This window comes from Sapajus apella, unplaced genomic scaffold, assembly GCF_009761245.1.
Source record: "Sapajus apella isolate SASKATOON/1434 unplaced genomic scaffold, GSC_monkey_1.0 scaffold53, whole genome shotgun sequence".
Taxonomy (NCBI): domain Eukaryota; kingdom Metazoa; phylum Chordata; class Mammalia; order Primates; family Cebidae; genus Sapajus; species Sapajus apella.
Genome location: NW_022436993.1, coordinates 945290 through 970289, shown reverse-complemented (window position 1 = coordinate 970289; position 25000 = coordinate 945290). Strand labels below are relative to the sequence as shown.

The following is a 25000-nucleotide window of genomic DNA, read 5'->3' as shown; positions in this document are numbered from 1 at the left end:
TAGAAAATCCCAAAGAATCAACAAAAGCAAAAAACCTTTGGGCATAAGTAAGCGATTACAGAAAGTATGCAGAATAGAAGCTTAATATCCAAAAATCAATTGATTTTCTGTATACCAGCGCTGAACAGCTGAAATTTGAAATTAAAACTATAATACCACTTAAAAACCATAGCACCAAAAATAATAAAACATTTAGGCATAAATCTAAGAAAATACAGTGTGTACAGAATTTAAATAAAACACAAAACTCTGATAAAAGAAATCAAAGAAGATCTCAATTGATAAAGTCCCAATCAAAATCCCAGCAGATTTTGTGGATATGACAAACTGATTATTAAATTTATATGACAAGGCAAGATTCAGAATAGTCAACACAATATTAAAGAAGAACAAACTCCAAGGACTGACACTACCCTACTTCAAGACTAAATACAAAGCTAAGGTAATCAAGACAGCATATGTTGATGAAAGAATAGACAGATAATGGAACGTAATCAAGAACACAAAAATCGACCCATACAAATAAAAGCTAATCTTTGACAAAGGAGCAAAGGCAATTCAATAGAAAAAGAATGGTCTTTTCAACAATTGATGCTAAAACAATTGGATATTTATATGCAGACATTTTAATCTAGACACAGAACTCAAGTTGGGTAATATAGCTAAATGTAAACACAAAACTACAAAACTTCTAAGAGATAACACAAGAATATCTAGATGACCTTGGGTTTGACAATGAGTTTTTAGATATAACTCCAAAAGCACAATTCATGAAAGATAAAAATCTATAAGTTTCACTTTCTTAAAATGTGGAACTTCTGCTTTGTGAAAGACACCACTAAGACAATGAAAATACAAGCCACAGACTGGGAGAAAATATTTGCAAACACATATCTGATTAAAAAAAAAACCCTGCATCTAGAAAATAGAAGGAATTGTTAAAGCTCAACAATAGGAAAAAAATTTAAAATAAGCAAATCTGAATAGACACCTCAACAAAGATGTATAGATAACAAATAAACATGTAATTTATAATGAGATGCTACTATACACCAACTAGAATGTCTAAAAAAATGGCCATACCAAATCCTGGTAGGAATGCAACATGGTACAGTCACTTCAGAAGACAATATGACAGTTTCTTAAAAAGCTAAACATAGTCTTATTGTATGGTCCAGCAATTGTGTTCCTTAATATTCATCCAAATGAGCTGCAAGCTTATATCTATACAAAAACCTGCACACAAATGTTTATAAAAGGTTTACTTGTAACTGCTCAAAACTGGAAGCAATAAACATGCCCTTCAAAAGATGAATGGAGAAATAAACTATGGTGCAAATCTACAATTGAATCCTATTCAGCAATACAAAGGAATGAGCTATCATGCCATGAGAAGGCTTTATGGAGCCCTAAATGCATATTACTAAGTAAAAGAAGCCAATCTGAAAAGGCTACATAATGTATGATTCCAACTACATGGCATTCTGGAAAAGGCAAAACTATACTGACAGTAAAACTCTCAGTGGTTTCTGAGCTGGGGAGGCGGAACAGGTGAAACATGGGAGATCTGGAAAGGTGAAACTATTCTTCATTACAATGTAGTAATAGATACAAGACATAATGCATTTGTCAAAACCTAGAGAACTATACAACACAAAGAATAAACTTTAATGTATACTATGGAGTTTAGTTAATAATAATGTATCAGTATTGGGTGGTTAATTGACAAACGTACCATGTCAACACAGCAGGTAAATAATAAAAGAAACTGGGAAGGGGAGAAGGGTGATATGGGAGCTATCTGTACCACCTACTCAATTTTTCTGTGAATCTAAAACAATTCTACAAAGTCAAGTCTATTAATTAAAAAGAATCCAATGGGAAAAATAATGGGCAAAGGATCCGATTGGCCATTTCTCCAAAGAAAATATACAAATAGCCAATAAGCACACGAAAAGATGGTTAACATCATTTAGACATCTAGAAAATGCAAATCAAAAATCACACTGAGGTATCATTTCATATCCACTAAGATAGTTAGAATCAAAACGTCAGATAAAAACAAGTGTTGGTGAAGATATAGAGAAGAACCCTTATACACTGCTGGTGGGAATATAAAATGGTGCAGCCACTTAGGAAAATAGTCTAACAGGTCTTCATAAAAACTTGGAGTTACCATTTGACCTAGCAATTCCTCTCCTAGATCCATACCCAAGAAAACTAAAAACATACAGCTATACAATAACTTATACACAAATGTTCTTAGTAGCATTACCATAATAGCCAATGGGTAGAAAAAACCCAAATGTCCATCCATGGATGAAATGATAAACCAAGTGTGGTATATCTATATAACGTTATCCAGTTATAAAAAAGAATTAAGTACAGATACATGCTATAATTTGGGTGAGCCTTGAAAACATTAAGCTAAGTGACAGAAGCCAGTTACAAAAAAGCCACATATGATGCTATTTACATGAAATTTCCAGAACAGATACACACAGAGACAGAAAGGAGATTTGCAGTTGTTTAGGGATGAGATGGGAGGGAGAATGCAAGGACTGAAGAACAATGGCTAAGAGTGAAGGATTTCTTTTTGAGGTGATAAAAAGGTTCTCAAATAGACTGTGGAGACAGAAAAAGAAATAAATAAATAAAATTGATGCCGACAATAGTTGCACAATCCTGTGAATATACTAAAAGCCACTGATTTGTATGCTTTAAGTGAATGATTGCACAGTAGGTAAATTATATATCTCAATAAATCTGTTCCCAAAAGAATGTTACCTTCTAAATGTTGATGACTCCCAAATAGTTGCCAGATTTCAGTAACAAAAATATAAATATTGCATGGTTCATACTTACAACAAAGACTATTTATTGCATATCTGAAATTCAACTGTAACAGGATGTCCCACATTTTATCTGGCAGCCCTACTCCCAAATCTATTCTCTCCAACCCAGAACATAATTATCCTCAGTTCAAGATTAACTTATAAAAGTTATGCACAATGGCTCACGCCTGTAATTACAGCACTTTGGGAGGCCAAGGTGGGTGGATCGTCTGAGGTCAGGAGTTTGAGACCACCCTGGCCAACCTGGTGAAACTCCACCTCTATTAAAAATACAAAAATTACCCAGGCGTGGTGGCAGGCGCCTGTAATCCCAGCTACGTGGGAGGCTGAGGCAGGAGAATCCCTTGAACCTGGGTGGCACAGGTTGCAGTAAGCTGAGATTGCACCATTGCACTCCAGCCTGGGCAACAGAGTGAGACTCCATTTCAAAAAAAAAAAAAAAGATTCACATATCCAACAGGTAGCTTTATTTGATTATGCCCCAAATATCAAACAAACACAAAACTAAAATCACCTCTTATCTACTCTGAGGAAAGTCAAAATATGTGAGAACTGGTAGGTGGTATCTTATGACTTATACAGATCTCCTGGTGCCCTCTCTCAACTCCCAAGGGCCTGGCATAAACAATAGCTGGTAGTTTACAACAGGAGAGTTGAATATTTTAAAGAATAGCCCACAGGAAGGTGAGAGCAGGCTGAACATCAGCCTCCCTCTCTCAAACTAAAATCAGTGCCTCTTCCAACACTTTGCCACCATCATCTCTGACCTGGGAATCTCATGTACCATCTAATCTTCACCAGTTTACCTCCAAAAGGAAAACTTAATATCTTCACTCTCCTTGAAACCTTTCCATGCAATGGCTCCCACTCTCTTAGAAGAAAGTTCATTCATCTTCTGTGGTTTACAAAGCCATTCAAGAATGGGTCGCTGTTCCTCTCTCCTGCCACCCTCTGCTGCCCACAGCCTTCCTGGTGTCACAGATCAGCCAAAACAATCTATTGACCTCCATGCTAAAGGTGGCCACTCACTCTTGCCTCCAGGTGTTTGCATCTATTATTCCTTCTGACTGACCTCTCACACCCTGATTCATCCCATAAACTCTAACCTGAGAAACTCCTGTTTTCTTTTGAGGCGGAATCTGGCTCTGCTGCCCAGGCTGGAGTGCAGTGGCATGATCTTGGCTCACTGAAAACCTCTGTCTCCTGGGTTCAAGCAATTCTCACGCCTCAGCCTCCTGAGTAGCTGAAATTATCGGCATGTGCTACCATGCCTGGCTAATTTTTGTATTTTTAGTAGAGATGGGGTTTCACCATGTTCGCCAGGCTGGCCTCAAACTGCTGACCTCAAGTGATCCACCTGCCTCGGCCTCCCACAGTGCTGGGATTACAAGCGTGAGGCACCTCACCCGGCCTAACCTGAGCAACTGCTATTCCATATGCAGGTTCTAGCTCAAGATACCAAATCCTCCATGAACCTCCCTCTGAGGCCAGTGTTGAATGAGGCACCTCATGTCTCTCCTAAAAAGTTCCAAATGAGACCTATCTTAGAATATTGTAATCATCCATCCCCTTATTTATAAACTCTCTGGGAGACTAGAGGCCCCACAGGCAAGGGATTGTGCCCGCCAAGTTGGATGTCTTAGCCCTAGTGGTGCATATAGTAACTGGCATGAGTACATACTCAAAAAATAGTATCAATCAGTCCATCAAAACTCAAAGTTAAATAGATGCTTGAGGTGATGGATGCCCCATTTACCCTGATGTGATTATTATACATTTTGTATGCTTGTATCAAAATACATACACTCCATAAAAATATATACCTACTATGTAATCCTCAAAATTAAAAAATATGTAAAGTTAAAACAATGTTACCAGATGTTATAAAGTCTGAGTATTTATCATTATAAGGCTGAAATCACAGAAACTCACAAAATAATTCAATCATATGAGGAAAATTATCTGGAAAATGTCAATTTGGGTTTGCTGAAATACTTCAAAATACCAAAAAGAATAAAATTCAGATGGCTACGTTTTTTCCTCCTGTTCCCAAAGATACACACCAATTATTTTAAAGGGTAGGGGAAAACATAACACAACAATTTAAAAGTTACTAACAATTCCATATTCTTATCCTAGAAATCTAACACAATTGTGGGTTAAAAACAAAGATTTCTGGAGGAAACAGAACTATAGCCTTATTTAAAAGAAACAGAGGCTGGGCACAGTAGCTCACATCTGTAGTCTCAGCATTTTGAGAGGTCAAAGCAGACAGGAGTTTGAGATCAGCCTGGCCAACATGGCAAAATCCTGTCTCTATGAAAAATACAAAAATTAGCCGGGCCTCATGGCAGGTGTTTGTAGTCCCAGATGCTCAGGAGGCTGAGGCATGAGAATCACTTGAACCTAGGAGACAGAGGCTGCAGTTAGCCAAGATTGCACCATTGCACTCCAGCCTGGGTGACAGAGCAAAACCCTGTCTCAAAAATTTTTTTAAAAAAAGAAAGAAGTATAGTATTTAAGCAAATTTTTATGCCATATCTTGTTCTAAAATGAACTTAAACGAGATCATGAAAACACACACAAACAGAATTTTTAAAAATAAAATGTAAAATAAGTAAAGAGTTCTCAATAGGAAAAAAAAACACAAGAGTAGAAACTAAATCTAGACATGAGGTTGGGATACAAAATATATGGTCCTGTATATTTGCAAGAGATGGGTCTAGGATGCAGCTCTGCCCTTGCTGATGGTCTATCTCATTCCCTGGGTCATGTGAATTCTGATATCCTTGTATTACCACCCCTCATAAACAATGTATTTCCACCCCACAGATATGTGTATTAGTTTTCATGCTGCTGATAAAGACATACCTGAGACTGGGTAATTTATAAAGAAAAAGAGGTTTAATGGACTCACAGTTGCACGTGGCCAGGGAGGCCTCACAATCATGGCAGAAGGAAAAGGCACATCTTACACCATGGCAGGCAAGAGAGAATAAGAGCCAAGCAAAAGGAGTTTACCCTTATAAAACCATCATATCTCATGAGACTATTCACTACCATGAGAACAGTATGAGGGAAACCACTCCCACTATTTAATTATCTCCCATGGGTCACTCCCACAACATGTGGGAATTATGGGAGCTACAATTCAAGATGAGATTTGGGTGGGGACACAGCCAAATCATATCAATATGAGACTTTCCAGGTATTCTTTCAGTATCATCTTCCCTCTGATACTTCTAAAGTCTCATGCTCACTGTTTTTATCATTTTTCAACTTTTCTATTTAGGACTTTTTCTTTTAATAAGTATCCTCAGCTAACACCCTATAGGATCACCATATTTCCTTTTTAGTGACAAGCTCATAGCCTACATATACCTACAGTGTAGCCCAATACCCCAAGGTGGCTGAACCTGTCACAGACACTGTATTACCCAAACATCCTTTTTATAAGTATATTTTCCCAGGTCCAAAGAGTTCTATATATTTAAAATTGTATTGTGATTTACAACCCGACCCTAACCTTTTTTTTTTTTTAAGAGACAGGGTCTCTGTCATCTAGACTGGAGCACAGTAGTGTGATCACAGCTCACTGCAGCCTTCACCTCCCAGGCTTATGCGATCCTCCCACATCAGCCTCTTGGGTAGCTAGGACTACAGGCATGCACCACTACGCGTGGCTAATTTTTAATTTTTTTTTTTTTTTTTTTTTTTTTTGGAGAGAGAGGGTCTTGCCATACTGCCCATGCTGTTCTTGAACTCCTGGCCTGGGATTACAGGTGTGAACCACTGCACCCAGCCAATTTAAAAAAAACACACACACAAACAAAAGATAACAACTATGAAAATTCTGTGCTAGAATAAAATCAAGTTTTGTGTTCACCCAATTCTAAATCACATCCTAACAGCTTCAACTGCAGGCAGAAGAGCATAACACCAAAGCAATTTTGATTCACTCTACCACAAATCTTTTCAAGCAAATTCTTTCAGTTCTACCAAGATTTACGTACAAAGGCTGAAGGCTCCTATCCTTCAAGATTAAATAGACGTGCTTGAAATACAGCTAAGTGGCTTGTTCCAGCTGTTTAAGCAGGAACAAACTGTTCCAGCAGTCCCAGGAGCCTGCCTCCTGAAGGTATTGTAGACTTTACATACTTGAAAACTAATAGAATGGGTCAAAGGACACATTTGAGGTCTGTGTCTGATAAAAGTAGGGGGTGGAACGAACTACTAAGGTATTGAGAGTAAACTAGAGATATGTAATAAAACTAATTTTGAAAATACATTTTATAGCAATTACTGGAAAACATCTGGAATAGTATAAACATTTGGAATAGTATATGTGTTATCGTGCTATCTAAATACTAGCAACATGAGTTTATTTGCTCCACTGTTTTTACGAAATCAGGTATCAGTACCCTCCAGTATGCTTTCTAACTACTTAGTATTGACATAGACTTTGAAAAACAGCCTCAGCTTAAACTCAAGCCAGTGTAACTAAGAATTTGTTTTATACATTAGTTTCATTCTTTTAATAGAAATAACAACCATCTCTGCAGTTCTTTTTTGGTCCTTAGCATGCTACAATAATTATCTTTTTCCTTAATACTTAATAATGTCTACTTAAATTTGCCTAACCACATTATGTAAGTATCAAAAAACTTAGATCTTTGCTATTTTATTTGAAACTCACAAACAACCTTGTAAACAGATGTTATAACTTTCATTTATAGGTAAGGAAACTGACATAGTAGCTATGTTGTAAATACATACAAACGAATACACATCCATTGTTTGGAGGCTTGCTGATTTAACGATGCCACCACAAATATATTTTATTCCTTCTATCAAGAGGTCAACTCAATCTAAATAAACCCATAGCTATCCAACTTCTATACATTCAGCATAAAAATATTTTTATGATTGTATTACCGAGTCATAAACGTTATCAGTTATAATCCCAAGACCATGCCTAATAAACTCCCAGAGGGCAACTATTATTTAGAGCATAAGGATGCCTTGGAAATTACATTGTTATGAAAAAGAAAGAAATTAACAAATAAATGTAATATTTAAGGGTATTGCTAGGGAAATGCCACATATCACACTTCTACTTCATAAGAATTGTCACTCCTGGAAGTACACAAATTTCAGCAAATTTGACAAGAAAAAAATATATAGGAATTCTGTTCTGTAAAGCAACTGCAACTCAGAAAGTTGCTCATTTTCAAATATTCTATATCAATTAAAAAACTCTTATCATGACATGCAACCATAACAAATTTAGCTGAATTAAATATAGGTCCAGTTATCATTGTAAGAAGGTTTCTACCTCCTTACAAACTCCAGAAAGACTCTAAATTTCTTTCAGCTTGAGTTAGACGAGAGAAAATGCAATTCATATTTCCAGAAGCACAAGTGGCATATTTTCCAGTAAGCTTCTTGTTCTCATTTTACTATTTTAAGAGTTCTGATCACTCCCAATGTTGCTGTATGGCCAGACCCGATTTCTGCTGGCTGATCATTTTCATGGCATGACGCTTTACTAAAACTGTCTCCAAAAACTGTTTTTATTCGCATTCAGCTTCAGTGTATTTATATACAAAATACCACTTCAATGGAGTTCTGCCAATAAAAGAAACAGCTTACTAGAATTTCAGTTGACTTTGTTAAAGGAAATTATTTTAAATTAATGTGGCTACTGAACTGCTGCCATCCTTGACCTCAGAAAATAGATTCCTTCTAATTTTTGCTGTGAACATTTATTTAAGTTAAATTCCGGCTCATGAATGTTGACCGTAAAAGAGTCTAAACCTTCCTGCTACTATTTCATATTCTTTCTCTAAACAAGGGGGTGACCACATGGTTGCTACATTAGTATACAGAGCCAGCTCACCACCATTAAGTGAAATCATCTATGTATTTTTGGTAGAATCTTTAACAACTTCCACGCCTGCCCGTCAGTGAATGGAACAAGGCTGTTTTGTTTTCAGAGAGCAACAATTTGATCTCTGGTTTACTTGATGGTGCCCCAAATATTTTTCCATATGCTTTTTGCAAAGAGAATCTGACATCAGCATGGTTTACCTTTACCAATGAATGCAGGCTTTTTTCACCAAACACATCCCAGAGGAAAGTCAGGTCTTCCTGGCTATCCACATGTGGTTGCAGCTGGGCTGGCAGAGCAGCCAACAGCTCATACAGACCTATAAAATGAAAATAAAACACAAAGCGTAATCTTAGAGTGATCTCATTAATTTCGCCTAAGGTGTGTGTAAATGACAGCTGGAACATGCCGATTTTACTGGATTTGTATTCTGGGCCATCAAGCTAAACACTTCAGTAAAGAACCAAAGGGAAATTTTCTGGCTTTTAAATTCCAACACAGTGGTATGTATTAACAGACTCATTTTTACCTCTCACGCTTGTCAACATTCTACAGCCATCCAAGTTTACATAACCCGAGACAGAAATGTGTACAGGTTTTCAGAAAAAAAGAATAAAACGCATACATTCCTTTCCTTAATCGTTATTACATTTCCCTCAATATGAGCCAAAGAGTGAAATGAGTCATGAATAGGAAAAACTTCCTTAGAAGAGCAGAAAATTGATAGGGTAGCCCATTAAAAGGGTTTTGTAGTGTCCAAATAGTTCCTAATAACATATAGTTTCAAAAATACTTGCATTATCTAACATCCAAAAGAAAGTTCCACAAAGTATGGGAAAAGAAATCATACATGGTTCTGCATTACTATAGTCAGCTTTTTAAAAAAAAAAAAAAAAAAATGCTACGTAGAACTTAGTTTAAAATTGGGGGATGTAAAGTTTATGTAATACCCTCTGAAAGCATTAAAGTAACAGATGCGGGTTACTCGTGGCATTCTCACTAGACACTTCCTAGGGACAGACAGTAGTTCAGTGTTCCACGGTAGCATGCTACATAAACCATCCATCTCCATCACAGCCCGTCACACTCCTGTCCAAGAAATGTTGCAACAGTGCTTGCCCAAGACTCTTTAGGGAGGTGACCTGGCAGGAGTCAGTATCAACTCATAGCACATGTTTCATTTTCCAGTGGGATTACATGAGGTAAAAAGGACAAAATTCCTTTTATTTCTTGTCTGCTGTCTACAAAAACACCAAGACCTCCTGGGACCTACAACACATGGAACTGTTGTTATTTTTGGTCTGAATAAGTGCTGCTGTTCATCACAGGGACAGCTTTACAAGAGATTGAACTAGCAAAGAATAGTAAATTATGGACTGGTGATTAGTATATATGTTATCTTCTCGAACCATGTTAATATTCTGCTAATCAGTGATAACTCACAACCAAAGGCATTAGGTACCACATTGAAAGTTAAGAGATGTAACTTGGGATATCTTATTAAATTCAAACATTTCTGGGGCCTTATTTGGCAACAAAAAAAAAAAAAAAAAACTTATCTCAATTACATTCTGAAGTGTTCTTGATGTTTTACATCTATTCCCTTAAAAATCTGGCATTCTGCCTATACCAGCTCTTATTTACAATTTAGTAAAATTATGTAAGTTATCTGAACCTAACTAAATCTATAATAATGTAGGTCTCATTATATACATACGAAATTAATCAACAATGGTCAAGATCAGTGGTTAAAGTTGAAAGTCAAAATGTGAAATTATGTAAAAAGAGGGTTGAATTTATTATTTTATTATTGATTTGGGGAGGTGTAAAAATAGTTACCCATTCCTTGGTAATGTGACTTGCAGTTTAATTAAGGAGACTAATTCAACTGTGATATAATTTACATGCTGAAAGTTGTCAGGAGGATTAAATGACTCAATATCTTAGAACAGTCCCTGTCCCATGAAAAGTACTCAATATGTTTCATATGAAACTCGGTAAGTGTCAGCCATTGTCATTATTATTGCTGTTATTCGTCATATTCTTACTGAAAAGGCAAAAGTATAGATCAAACAGAGCTAGATTCAAACCCAAAGTTTATACTTAGAGCATTTCATATAACTTATCTGAGCCTGTTTCCCTCATGTGTTTAAAAAGAAATGGTAACCTACATGTGTGGTTGCATAGCATGGCCAGGTGCAGTGGCTCACACCTGTAATTCCAGCACTTTAGGAGACTGGGGTGGCTGGATCACTTGAGGTCAGGAGTTCGAGACCAGCCTGGCCAACATGGTGAAACCCGGTCTCTACTAAAAATACAAAAATGAGCCTAGTGCAGTGGCGGGAGCCTGTAATCCTAGCAACTCAGGAGACTGAGGCAGGATAATCACTTGAACCTGCGAGGCAGAGGTTGGAGTGCGCCGAGATAGTGCCATTGCACTCCAACCTGGGCAACAGAGCAAAACTCCATCTCAAAATAAAAAGGTTGGGCGCAGTGGCTCACCACACCTATGATCCCAGCACTTTGGAAGGCGAAAGCGGGCAGATCACAAGGTCAGGAGATCAAGACCATCCTACCTAACACGGTGAAACCCTGTCTCTACTAAAAATACAAAAATCACCCCAGTGTGGTGGCAAACGTCTATAATCCCAGCTACTGGGAACGCTGAGACAGGAGAATCGCTTGAACCCAGGAGGCGGAGGTTACACCTTTGCACTCCAGCCTGGACAACAGCAAAACTTCATCTCAAAACAAAACAAATTGCATAGCACTAAATACACAAACACATGGAGAAACACACAAAAGAGTGCAGATAAAATGTGAAAACTGAATAAGATCAAAGGACTGTACCAATAACAATTTCCTAGTTGCAATACTCTATTATAATTATGCAAGATGCTACCATTGGAAGAAAGTGGGTGAGGGGTCCATGGGATCACAACATGAATCTACAATTATCTCAAAATAAAATGCTAATACGAAAAAAGAAACTATGGCAAATATGGTTGTTGTAAGAATTTGATGGAGCAATGCATATGGCAGCATTTAGCCCTGTGGATGGCACAGAGTAGGCACTCCGTTGCTTAACATGTCTTCTTCTAGAATGAAAATGTCATTTCAAATCAATGGTTCAAAGTCAAAACAATAGCTTAGCTGTATATTGCAACTGGATACAATATCATACTCAGAAATAAAACCACCCCAGTCTTTTACATATGGAAAGTGTTAACTTTACCCAAGTACTGCTTACATTTTGTAGGAATAAGCCATATTATATTTAAGTTTTTATTTAAAAAAGTCCTGTTAGCAGAAGCTCATAAACCAGAGTTTTCTGGTTTTTACTAGTTTTATGCAATCCCAACTAATATCCCACCATAGTTTGGCACTCTAGTGACAACAGCAGTCCCTTCCCTTCAACTACCACATCTGGTAACCATGACCAAAGGCAGAAAAGACAGGACAGTGCCAACCAGAAATTAAAGACAATTAAAGGAGTTACCAGGCCAGAGCTGTGTGCAGTCTCCATGAAGATAAGTAATACAGACAACTACTTCCACTCAAATGAATTGTAAGGGCCCTAGAAACCATCTTGGCCATGCATAAAATGGGGCCTGTGTTTTAACATGCTTTTTAAAATACTCCTATATTCAGTTCCTAAAGTTCTAATGGTGAAGAATTTTGTGAAATCCAAATGGCTTGGCTCCTGGAGAGTCAAAGGGCAAATGATGAGAGTTTAGATAGCAAAGATATTTTTAAAGAAATTACCTAAATCTACTTAGTCTTTGAGCAAGAACTAAGACAATGAGATACTCTACACTCTGTAGTGATTCAAACTCATTGATTCCAATAAATATTTATGGTAGCTATGAATAAAGCACTCCTCAAGGCTCTAAAGATCTAAGACAAATCAATCGCAGATCCTGTCCTCAGGATTTTGCAGTGCAGTAGACAAGCACAGGCAGGTCTATTAGTAAGTCCAGGACAGGGTTAGAGTGTTGTGGCAATAGCAAGGGAAGTGGTCAATTCCTGCAAAAGAGGAAGAAGACATCAGGAAAGTCTTCAGAAAAGAAGCAACACTTGAGTTAGGTCCTTGCTATGGTTTGAATGTATCCCCTAAAAAGCATGTATCAGAAACTTAAACCCCAATGCAAGAGTGTTGGGAAGTGAAGGCCAATGAAAGGTGATTAAGGTATGAGGGCTAGGCCCTCATGGATATATTAATGCCATTATTGTAGGAGTGGGTTCATTATCTTGGGAATGGGTTTGTTATATGAAAGTGAGTCAGTCTTCTACTCCCTCTCCTTGCCCTTCTGCCATGGATGACACAGCAAGAAGGCCCTCACCAGATGCTGGTTCCTTGATCTTGGACTTCCCAGCCTCTAGAACTGTGAGCCAATAAAATTCTGTACATTACAAATTGCCTAGTCTGTGGTATTCTGTTATAGCAGTACAAAACTGACTAAGACCCTTTTTAAAGGCAAAGTTCCTAAGAATCAACATTTACTGACTTCTTATATTCAGAGTACTATGCTTGTCACTGGATATACAACTTATAGAATATATGACTATCTCTGCCCCCAGAGACCTTATAATCTTAGATGACACAGAATATGTACCAACATAAAGCAATCCTAAATATAAGGCTGTCTTATTTGCCTAAGATCCAAAATACATTTTCTCCCCAATAAATACATGAACATTTAGTGTGACAATGAAACACATATCTAATTATTAACATCTGTTTATGTCTAATTAATAATTCAAACATCTAATTAATTTTTACAGATGTTGATAAAATGCTCACCCCTGCTTCTAAAATGTAAATTACAGTTTAGTTAGGAACACATTACCTATGAGGCAAAATAATATATCTTAAGCCCCACTTGCATATTATGAAGTTTCATAATATGAAAGTTTCGTATTAACATGAAACTGTCTTATTTAAATTATTTATAATGACTTTATAAATAATTTAGATTTCAGAGTTAAAATACATTATTTTCATTTCTAAATAAGCTGTTTGAGATGCAGCATATTTTTGATTATTTGTGAGATGCTGTCAGGGGAAATCTGAATGAAGCTGATTGGTCTTTCATTTGCTCTGTAACTGCATAGTTTTTATCTCTACAACAGAACCACTAAGCTACTCTTTAAGTATCTTTAACATTTGCAAATATGAGGTCACAACCTTTCCCTAAGGAATAATAATTAAATCTGATGTAAACTTCTTTGCAACCTTCTTTTCCTCCCATCATCTTGAATAGTGTCCTTTAAAAAAAAAAAAAAAAATCTGTCTGGTGGCCTCTAAAACCATGACCAAAAATTTTGAATTTAGGTTATACAAGAACAATGTGCCTTCTTCATTCAACATATTTTGGTGTAAGTGAAATAACTGAGAAAGTTACCTATAAGAGATTTTTTTTAAAAAAAGAGAGAGAGAGGGCAATTTTGTAAGAACTTGAATATAAAGCAGCTCTCTCTTTTGTGAGAAGGAATTTTAAAGAGGAAAAAAATTTCACCTTATATTTGGGCACATGCAATAGATACTGTCAAAGATGCAGGTGAAGTATTTCAATAAAATTATTTCATAAAATTTTCCAGTAGATGAAAAGCAATAATTTTGAATGCACATATTTTATAACTGAAAAAAAAAGAAAGCACCACAGCAAAACTAAAATATGTCCAGGGTCGGTTGATTGATACATACAAGAACTATAATAATTTAAAGATGATACCAATCAATGAAAGTCAGAAAAGGCTATATTGGGATCTGGGCATGGTAGCTCACTCCTGTAATCTCAGCACTTTGGGAGGCCAAGACAGAAGAATCGCTTAGGTTAGAGACCAACCTAGGCAGCATAGAGACCTGTCTATGCAAAAAAATTTTTAAATTAGCTGGGCATAGTGGTACACAGCCTCCTGAGTTCCAGGTACTCAGGAGGCTGAGGCAGGAGAATCACTTGAGCCCAGAAGGTAAAGGTTTCAGTGAACTATGATCACACCACTTTACTCCAGCCTGGGCATCAGAGTGAGACCCCCATCTCAAAAAGAAAAAAAATACACACACACACACACACACACACACACGCACACACACACACACACACACACACACAAAAGAAAAGAAAAGAAAGAAAAAGAAAATGCTATACTGGAACTTGAAAAATTTGAGCTAGGATCTGAAAAAGGAAAGCAAAACCTGGAAGGGTACATTCTAGGTTGGAGAACACCCAAGGTAGAAAGGCAGTTATAATCACATAAATCTATAGATTTTTAAGTACACTAAATTTCCGTAAAACCAAAGAAAACACTAGTGATTAATCAAACCCTAATTTCTGCCTCAGAAATTAGGCAGAATGACTATGTTTGCATCAGTCATGGTCCAACCTAGAGACAGGAGCTCTTCAGTAATTTGAACAGAGAAGCTTAATATAAACAATTATCACCTATAAAAGGGGCTTATCTTTAAAGTCAGAGAGAACTCTAAAGAATACGTAGGACTGAAGGAGATTTTTCCCTGTTATCCAAGGAGAAAACAACCTTGGAAGAAAACTCCTTCCCCAAAGCAGGGACTCAGAGCTCACAGGAGAACATGTGTTTGCAGCTCATAAGATAGTTGGGTTCCTTGGGCTAAAACTTCTCTATTATCACGAGGCAGGCAGAAAACACCCATTTCTAGGATGCAAATTAACAAGAAACTAGGCCTGGGACTAGCAAGCAAGAAACACTTCTCCAGTGTACAGATGGCTTGAGGCTGGCAGGCAGGAAACCATTTTTAGTCCTGGCATAGCAGGACTAAACAGCCAGAAATACCCTGGGGGTGTATAAAACAGTGACAGGAACTGTCAAGAAAACACCCCCTCCAGTAAATAGGCAGGGTGAGGCTAGGAGGTTGACCTCTGGAATGCCCACGATACTCACTGGGAGTCTGTCCACAGGCACATCACTAAAACTCAAAGAGGGTAAGTACCATTGGATATTCCCACATGTGCTGTTAGAAATCCTATGAAAGGAAGAAGAAAAGGCAAATAAGAAAACACAAGAGTAAGGAAGAAATGCCTCCTCCTCCTCCTCTTGCACTGTCCCCTCCAGTGCCCTCTTCTAACAAAGCTTCACATCAGGCCAGCAGCTGAGGAGAAATACTTGAAGGGCCTAGCTCTATCTTCATAGAGCAGGCAATGAAGTACGAATTTGGAGCTAAGTGGCAATAAAACAATAACTGGTTCAATCTTCTATATAGAGGTTTATATGTGTACATATGAGGCTGACATAGTTTAGATACGTGTCCCCTCTAAATCTCATGTTGAACTGTAATCCCCAGTTGGGACCTGGTGAAAAGCAACTGGATCATGGGGGTGGATCCCTCATGGCTTAGGGCTGTCCTCAAGACAGTGAGTTGCAGTGAGATCTGTTTGTTTAAAAGTGCATGGCATGTCCCCCTACCCATTTCCTTTGCCCCTATTTTTGCCATGTGATATGTCTGCTCCCCATTTGCCTTCCGCCATTATTGTAAGCTTCTTGAGGCCTCCACAGCAGCAATGCCAGCCCCATGCTTCTTGTACAGCCTGCAGAACTGTGAGCCAATTATACCTCTTTTCTTTATAAATTGCCCAGTCACAAGTATTCCTCTAGAGCAATGCAAAGAATGACCTAACACAGAGGCCAAAGCAGGAAGATCGCTTGAGGCCAGGAGTCACAAGCCTAGGTAACTTAGCAAGAACCATCACTACCAAAAATTTTTAAGTTAGCTGGGCATGGTGGTGTGTGCATCTATAGTACAAGCTATTTGGGAGGCTGAGGAGGGGGGATCCTTTGAGCCCAGGAGTTCAAGGCTGCAGTGAGCTATGATCGCATCACTGCACTCCAGCCTGAGTGACAGAGTGAAATAGTACCTCAAAAAAAAAAAAAAGAGTGCGTGTGTGTCTCTTTCTGGAGGAGAGGAATGTTGTCTCTGCTTTGTTTTTGGTGTTCTTTCTGTTGTTTGGCAATGGGGATACAATGAAAAATATTTAACTAGTGATTAGTGAAAGAAAGGTTTTCCTAATATGGATTTGAAAGGGAAATGCTGTTACATCAGAGGCTTGTATTGACAACATTTGTCTGTCTTAACAATAAACTAAGCCTGGACCCAATAGCTCAGTTGGAGCACGGAACCAAAGTTCTAAGTTCAACAAATAACAAATGAACAGTCTTGAGATGGTTAATTTTATGTGTTAACTTGACTGGGCCAAGAGATGATCAGATAGTTGGTAAGACATTATTTCTGGGTGTGTCTGTGAGGATGTTTCTGAAAGAGGTTATCCTTTGAATTGGTAGACTCAAGAAAGAAGATCTGCTGTCACCAACACGGGCAGCATCAGCCAATCTGCTGAGGGTACAAATAGATCCAAAAGGCAGAAGAAGGGCAAATTCCCTCTCTCTCCTGTTGAGCTGGGACACCCATCTCCTGCCCTCAGACATCAGGCTTCCTGGTTCCTGGTCCTTCGTGTTTTGATACTTACATACACTGCAGCCTTTTCTCCTCCACCCCAAAATCTTGGTTCTCAGCCATTCAGACCCAGACTGAATTATGCCGCTGGCTTTCCTGGTTCTCCAGATTGCAAATGGCAGATCATGGGACTTCCTGGCCTCCATAATCATGTGAGTGAAGTCCCATACTAAATCTCTTATAAAAACACACACACCTATTCAGTTGGTACAAAAGTAATTGTGGTTTTTACTAGTGTCAAAAACTGTAATTACTTTTGCAGCTATCTAATATATACATGTCTGTGTTTGTGTGTCTGTGTGTATATGTGTATGTGTGTGTGTGTGTGTATATTATATTATCTCCTATTGGTTTTATTTATTTGGAGAATCCAAACACAGCTCTTTTCCATCAAAAGAGCACTCTTTTAATTTCAGCTTCCTCAAAAATATATGAAACTTAGAAGATCAAGATAGATTGTGGTTTTCCAACATTAAAAAAACATAAAACCCCTAAATGTGGAAAAACAATACAAAGTACATAGTGGACAAAAACTTTAGGGGCTAAGAAAGGTGCTTAAAACTAAAGGAACTAATTGCAAAGACATATAAAGATGTTTTGAGATTTTTTAATAGGTTACCAAAGCCTGCTGTGTGGAAACTAAATGTTGTAACCTATTCTCCCTTTCCAGAGGAATTTTATATGGCAAATTTTGGCTGTATGAAAGCATAAAAAGTAATATACTAATGAGAATGCTTTCAGTACAATATAAATAGCTCACTCTGTGAGCCAGTTCATTAAGCCATCACATACGTAAGACCATAATCTTAATTTAACTACACTGATTTATTTATTTGATGGGATTTAAATGTGCTGTAGCTGGCTTCCCTCTACTCATACTATAATAAAGGATAAATACGTGTGTCACTTACATTTCCTTAAAGATAAAAACTATATGCTTTGAGATCACTGAGTTATTTAATTGGACTTAAATAATATGCCATGGTCATCTTCCTGAACCCATGCTACACTGCAGGAGAAACATGTCACTGTCTCACTGTTTTGTTTTGTTTTGTTTTGTTGTTTTGTCTTTTGAGATGTCTCACTCTGTCACTCAGGCTAGAGTGCAGTGGCACTGACACAGCTCACTACAACCTCGAACCCCTGGGCTCAAGGGACCGTCTCACCTCAGCCTTCTTAGTAGCTGGGACTACAGGAGTACACCACTGCACCTCGTATCATTGTCCCTACCGATAAAGAACTAGGTGTTTTTCCCCTCTAACAACTTACAATCAGATTACATTCTTGAGGCTTTGGTATCCCTGGGCAGCACACTGAGACAGTATGTATTTTACATACAGTTTGAAATGCTTTGAGCAACTTCAAGTTGTCTTGTAGTATATTTTTTGCCATATATAAGAGCATTACTATAAAACTAAAGTCATGTTTTCTATTAGAATCATATTACCTTTACGTAAGATATATATAAGTAACAAGCAGGTGAGTTGACCAAAGAATGGGGAAGGTAGACAACCTGACCTAATCCATAAGAGAATGTAATCATCTTGAGTAAACAATTCACCCAAAGTTATAATTCATTAATCAGAAGATAATTACAAGCTGTCATCATCTTGAATTAATAAGATTACATTAACTTTTAAGAGTACACAAACCACAGAATACATCAGAATACTTTTAACTGAGGAAGATGATGGTCAAGGAATCCCACATGACAGGGGCAGAAGGAGGAAGAGGAGGATTAAGGAAGAGATATAAGGGAGGAAAGGGGAGCCCAGATCACACAGGGCCTGGTAGGGCAAACACCGGAAGGAGCTTCACTTTTATTGTAGAGTAAAAGAGCCATTGCAGAGTTTTGTGTAAAGGGGTGATCAAATCTGACTTACAGTATAAAAGCATCACTCAGCCTGGTACAATGGCCCACCTATAATCCTAGCACTTAGGGAAGTTGAGGCAGGAGGATCATCTGAGCCTAGGAGGTCCAGGCTGCAGTGAGCCATGACTGTACCACTGCTCTCTGGCCTGGGCAACAGAATGAGACCCTGTCTCATAAAAAAAATAATAAATGAATGAATGAATCAATCAATCAATCAATCACACTCTGGCAGTTGAATTGAGAACAGATTGCAGGAGCCAAGGGCCGAGGCAGAGAACTATATTGGAAGATCAAACGCAGCAATCCAGGCAGAAGGTGAAGGTGGCTTGGGTTCCCATAGCAGCCAGGGGAAGTTGTGAGAAGTACGCAAATTCAGATGGGTTTTGAAGGAAGAGCTCAATATGAATTTCTGTCTGACTGAATGAGGGACCCAGGAAAAAAAATCAAACATGACACCAAGAGTTTTTGAAGTTGCCATCACCTATAATGGGGAAGTTTAGCCTCAGACATATTGAAATTGAAATGTCAACTGGATACCAGCGGAGATGCAGTGGGCACATAAATGGGCAGTCAGCAGTTCAGCAGAATGCTCTGGGCTGAAAACTTAACCTCTGGGAGTCATTGGTACATAATTTGTACTTAAAGCCATGAGACAAAATGAGATCCCCAGGGGCGTAAGTGTAGACACAGAAGAGAAGAAGAGGGAGGGACTGAGCCCTTAGGTCTCCAAAGTTAGGTGATGCAGAAGAGAGGAGGGACCAGCAGCCACTCAGAATGCTGTAATCTCATGTCCTGGAAAGAGAGTGTCATGGAAGACTAAACCATCCACTGTGTAAACGCCACTGATAAATGAGTACAATGAGGACTGAGAAGTAAGTGTTGGATTTTGCAATACATAGGTTACTTACTACCTTTGGCAGAGTGACAATGTAGGAGACTGAATGAGGAGCACCAAAATATGGGAAGATAGAGGAGAGAGCAAATACAGACAACTCAGAAGAAGCTGGGTTTGGTTTTTTCTAGAGACAGGGTCTTGCTCTGCCACTCAGGCTGCAGTGCAGTGCCATGGTCAGAGGTCACTGCAGCCTTGACCTCCCAGGCTCAGGTAATCCTCCTGCCTCAACCTCCCGGGTAGGTGACACTACAGGCATGCACCCCTACACATGGCTAATTTTTAAATTTTTTTGTAGCAACAGGGTCTCGATGTTGCTCCAGGCTGGTCTCAAACTCCTAAACTCAAGCAATCCTCCCACCATGGCCTTCAGAAGACTTGGCTCAACAGAGAATTGATCTTTGGATGGAAAGGGGGGTAAAGAAGTTTTTTAAAGATAAACAAAACAGCTTATTTGTGTGCTAATGGCAATGATCCAGGACAGAGAGAAATTCTGATGATGTCACAGGAGGAATTAGCTGGAGCTCTGTCATTCAGTAGATGCGAAGGAACAAGGTCAAGTGTGCAGGTGGAGGGATGGATTAAATCCAAGCAGGCTCCTCTATGGTCCCAAGGAGGGAGGCAGAAGGCAGCAGATGTCCCATGTGGGGCAAATGTGGTTGAGAGAACACGTGGTAACTTCCTGAAGATTGCTCCACTATTTTCAGTAAACTAGGAAACTGGGTATCATGCTGAGAATGAGGACCTGGAAGAAAGTGTTTGCATTTAAAAGAGAAGGTTGGCCCGGGTGTGGTGGCTCAAACCTGTAACTCCAGCACTTTGGGAGGCCAAGGCAGGTGGATCACTTGAGGTCAGAAGTTCAAGACCACCCTGGCCAACATGGTGAAACCCCATCTCTACTAAAAATACAAAAAAATTAGCCAGGCGTGGTGGTGCATGCCTGTAATCCCAGCTACTCAGGAGGTTGAGGCAGGAACATTGCTTGAACCTGGGTGGTGGAGGCTGCAGTGAACCGAGATCATGCCATTGCACATGGGCGACAGAGTAAGACACTGAAGAGAGGGAGAGAGAAGTTTGGTCAGAGCACTCCAGGAAAAGGGAAGAATGAAGAAACCAGGGAGGTCAAAATTTGACATACATTGTTGGCAATATGAAAATTGAAAGCTTGCATTCTCTTTGATCCTGAAATTCATCTCCATTCACTCATTTGTTACAGGTTCTAGGGGGCCTAGAGAGCCTTCTATTGCAGGATCTATATCTAACTGTTATCAATTTTTAATCTGGAAGAAGAAACAGGAGACAATTACTTTCATTTTTGTCACATATATTTCTGCACTGCTGGAGTTCTTACAAGATAGACATCAGTTGTATAATTTTTCCAAACTGCATTTTTGGGTAATAACCTGCTGTAAACCTTGTTTCCAGCAGGATAGTTCACAACTTCTCCCCAAATTCTATTCCAGCCACAGTGGATTGTTATTTGCTATACCCTGAAATTACAACTGTATCCAGGAAAGGTCATTCCAATTCACCAGATAACTAATTTCCTGATGACTCCTACTGCTGTCATGCTCCCATTCTTCAGGATCCCTGAAATTATGTGAAAGAGGGAACAAGCATGGTAACAAGCTCACATCAAAGATTTATTAACAGATTTAACTTAACACACTTGCCAACCTTTCAAGAGGGGTATTTAGGAAGCTGGCAAGCTCCCAAGTCCCTCCATACCTCAAAAGTCCTCTTGAGCCTTTCCTATCCTCATCCCACAACCACCAAGTGCATATCTATGTGCCAGGCACTATGAAGGGCTGGAGATGCCATGATGATGAAACTGTCTTTGCAAAATTATAACCAAGGAAATGATGACAGTGAAAGGAATCAGAACTAACCGACCCCATCTTGCTTCTAACCTTTAAGGTATCCTTGTTTGATCCTGGGCATGAGCCGAACTAAACTTGGGAAGGAATTCAGTTCATGGTTTGAGTCTGAAACAAAATTAATAATAGCCCTTTCCCAAAAAGACCCCCTTCTTGCCTGGGGACCAGTCTGCCTTTGCAGGACTAACAAATTAGCTACAAGATTAGAAATTACAGTTTAGGGGTCATGCAGCCTCTGGCTTCAAGAGTCTGAACTTCCCCAAATTGCTCCTGGGGATAACATCACTATGGTAAAACCTAAGACCAGTGCTTGAGATATTCTGCAGACCCTGCACTGGATGGATCAGCTGATTACCACCTAGACTGGTAATCCAGCTCAACCAGTTCTGCCATCCCACCCAAGAAGAGAAAACAGCAGCCATCCCACCCAAAAAGAGAAAACAGCAAGAAAAGCTCACTTAGACCCACTATGATTCCATCTCCAACCTGACCAATCAGCACTACTTACTCCCCAAGACCCCACCCGCCAAATTATCTTTAAAAACTCTGCTTCCAGATGCTCAGGAGACTGATTTGAGTAATAATAAAACTCCAGTCTCCCACACAGCCAGCTCTGCGGGAATTACTCTTTCTCCATTACAATTCCCCTGTCTTGATAAATCAGTTCTGTCTAGGCAGTGGGCAAGGGGAGTCAATTAGGTAGAGAGAAAAAAAAAAAAAAAAGCAAACGCAAGCATTTTCCCTAGTGTAGGGTAGGAGCCAGATATCAATAATCATGAAAATAAACGCCAAGTAACAACTCTGAAAAGCGCTATACGAGAATAGGTTGTTGCACAAGGAAAAGTGTAAGAGTGAGAGACGTGAACCACTCAAGGACAGCATTCTCGGGGAAGCAACAATTAGGACAATTATGCTGGAATCTGAGGGAAGCACAGACATTAACTGGGAGGTGCTAAAGTGAAGAACAGAAAGACAATCGCACTTACAAAGGCGCTGGGGTGGCATATGTAGACTCTAGAGCCATGAGACATAATTACAAATCCCAACTCTGCAACTGAGCATATTGGTTAACATCCCTGGGCATCCATATTTTATTATGTAAAACAGGTATAATCATGCTAGCCTTACAGAATTGTTATAAGATTTAAATTAGTTATTTCTAAAGCTTACAATGATGCCTCTCCTTGCTGAACAACTTATGCAAGCATCTTTTAAATAAAAATAAATTCCAAATTAAATGCTATAACATATTAAGTATGTCCAACCATTAAGGAGACATGAATAAGTTTATCCTACTGGGATGCATTAAGGGGAAAAGAAGGCTTTTGCAATAGGCAATAAATACAGGTAACAACAAACTCTATGTATTGGGTAAAGAGTAACTGAGAGGTGAGAACTTAAAAACGTGATCACACCCCCACATTGACCTTTGGCAAAGCACAGTGGCTCATGCCCATTAAACTCAATATTTTGGGAGGCTGAGGCAGGAGGACTGCTTAAGACCAAGAGTATGGGACCAGCCTGGGCAACACAGCAAGACCCCATTTCTAAAAGAAAAAAAAATGGAGGATTGCCTGAGCCTAGGATTTGAGGCTGCAGTGAGCTAAAGTGGTACCACTGCACTCAAGCCTGAGTGACATAGTGAGATCTTTTCTCAAAACATTAAAATTAAAATTAAAAAACAATTTTCAACATAAAGATAATGCAACATGTATTTGCAAGAACCATCAGTAATTATAATTTTGGTGATATCAATATTACGTACCTAGTAACAATATACTGACAATATTGGCTGATGTAAACTGTATGCCAATGCACATTCTGTATCAAAATCCAGCCTGAGACTTCAGGGAACCAATCATTTGTCATTAACACTAACCACATTAAAATAATTGCGGAGTCATTTTAGACAATGTTTCAAATGATACAAAAAAAATTAATCCCCTTATTGAGATAATTAGAAAAAATTGGCACTTCCCTCTAGACTACCAGGGTGAGACATAATAAACACACACTGGAGATGACCAGCTATGTCATACAGATGTGGACTTACTGAAACAATTATCACTCAGAACAGACTTGTTGACAACAATTGTTTGTTCAAATTATTCAATCCATCTGGATCTCTGGGTCTCGAACTCCTGACGTGACAGTGCAAAACAGTTCATTAGATATAGGGTCAGTGTTGTCAGTAGTAAGCACTGTTATCCTCAATTTTTTGGCAGAATGAAAACTTGGAAAATCCTGGTTACATTCAGAGATGATGGCAAAAAAAAGTCAGCAATATAATTCATCTCAAAGTACTTTTAACACTCAAGGCCTTGATTTTGAGCCTTTTAACATTAATTCTCCCAGTAATTTTTCTAAAAGTTCTAGATGTAATTAAGATATTCATAAGAAAAGTGTAGAGAACTCCTGCTTGCAGGTTCTTGTTTATAGTTCCAGTGCTTTAAAGTTTTTAATACATTTCCCTCTTTCATTTCAAAGGCTATAGTAATTACATAGGAAAAAGCAGCAAGAATTTACAACTCAACAAGGCTATCCTTCACACAAGGATATAACATACTCAAAAGTTAGAAAAGCTACGCAGCCTGGGCATGGTGGCTCAAACCTGTAATCCCAGCACTTTGGGAGGTTGAGGCAAGCAGATCGCTTGAGCCCAGGAGCTTGAGATCAGCCTGGGCAACATGGTGAAACCCTATCTCTATTAAGAACACAAATACTAGCTTAGTGTAGTGGCATGCCTGTAATCCCAGCTACTCAGGAGGCTGAGGCAGAGGCAGAGGTTGTAGTAAGCTGAGATCACACCACTCCACACTAGCCTGGGCACCAGAGTTGGAAAGGGAAAGGGAAAGGGAAAGGGAAAGGGAAAGGGAAAAAGGGAAAGGAAAAGGGAAAGGGAAAGGCGAGGCGAGGCGAGGAAAGGAGAGGGGAAAGGGGAAAGAGGGGAAAGCGGGGCAAGGGGCAAGGGGCAAGAGGAAAAAGGGGAAAGGGAAAAGGGGAAAGGAGAAAGGGGAAAGAGGAGAAAGGAAAAAGGAAAAGGAAGGAAAGGAAGAAGGAAAGGAAAAAGGAAAGGAGAGAAAAGAAAAGAAAAGAGAAAAGAAAGAAGGAAAGAAAAGAAAGAG

The 25000-nt window shown here is 38.8% G+C and overlaps 1 protein-coding gene across 2 annotated transcripts in view; it reads right to left on the bottom strand.

Annotated features, from left to right (window-relative positions):
• The window catches only part of MPP7 (membrane palmitoylated protein 7), a 245382-nt gene that overhangs the window by 132479 nt on the left and 87903 nt on the right, over positions 1–25000 (bottom strand). For both annotated transcript variants that reach the window (XM_032243784.1, XM_032243788.1), the window contains exon 3: positions 8946–9064. In XM_032243784.1, the coding sequence (XP_032099675.1) occupies positions 8946–9064 (119 nt within the window). The remainder of the gene's footprint in view (positions 1–8945; positions 9065–25000) is intronic.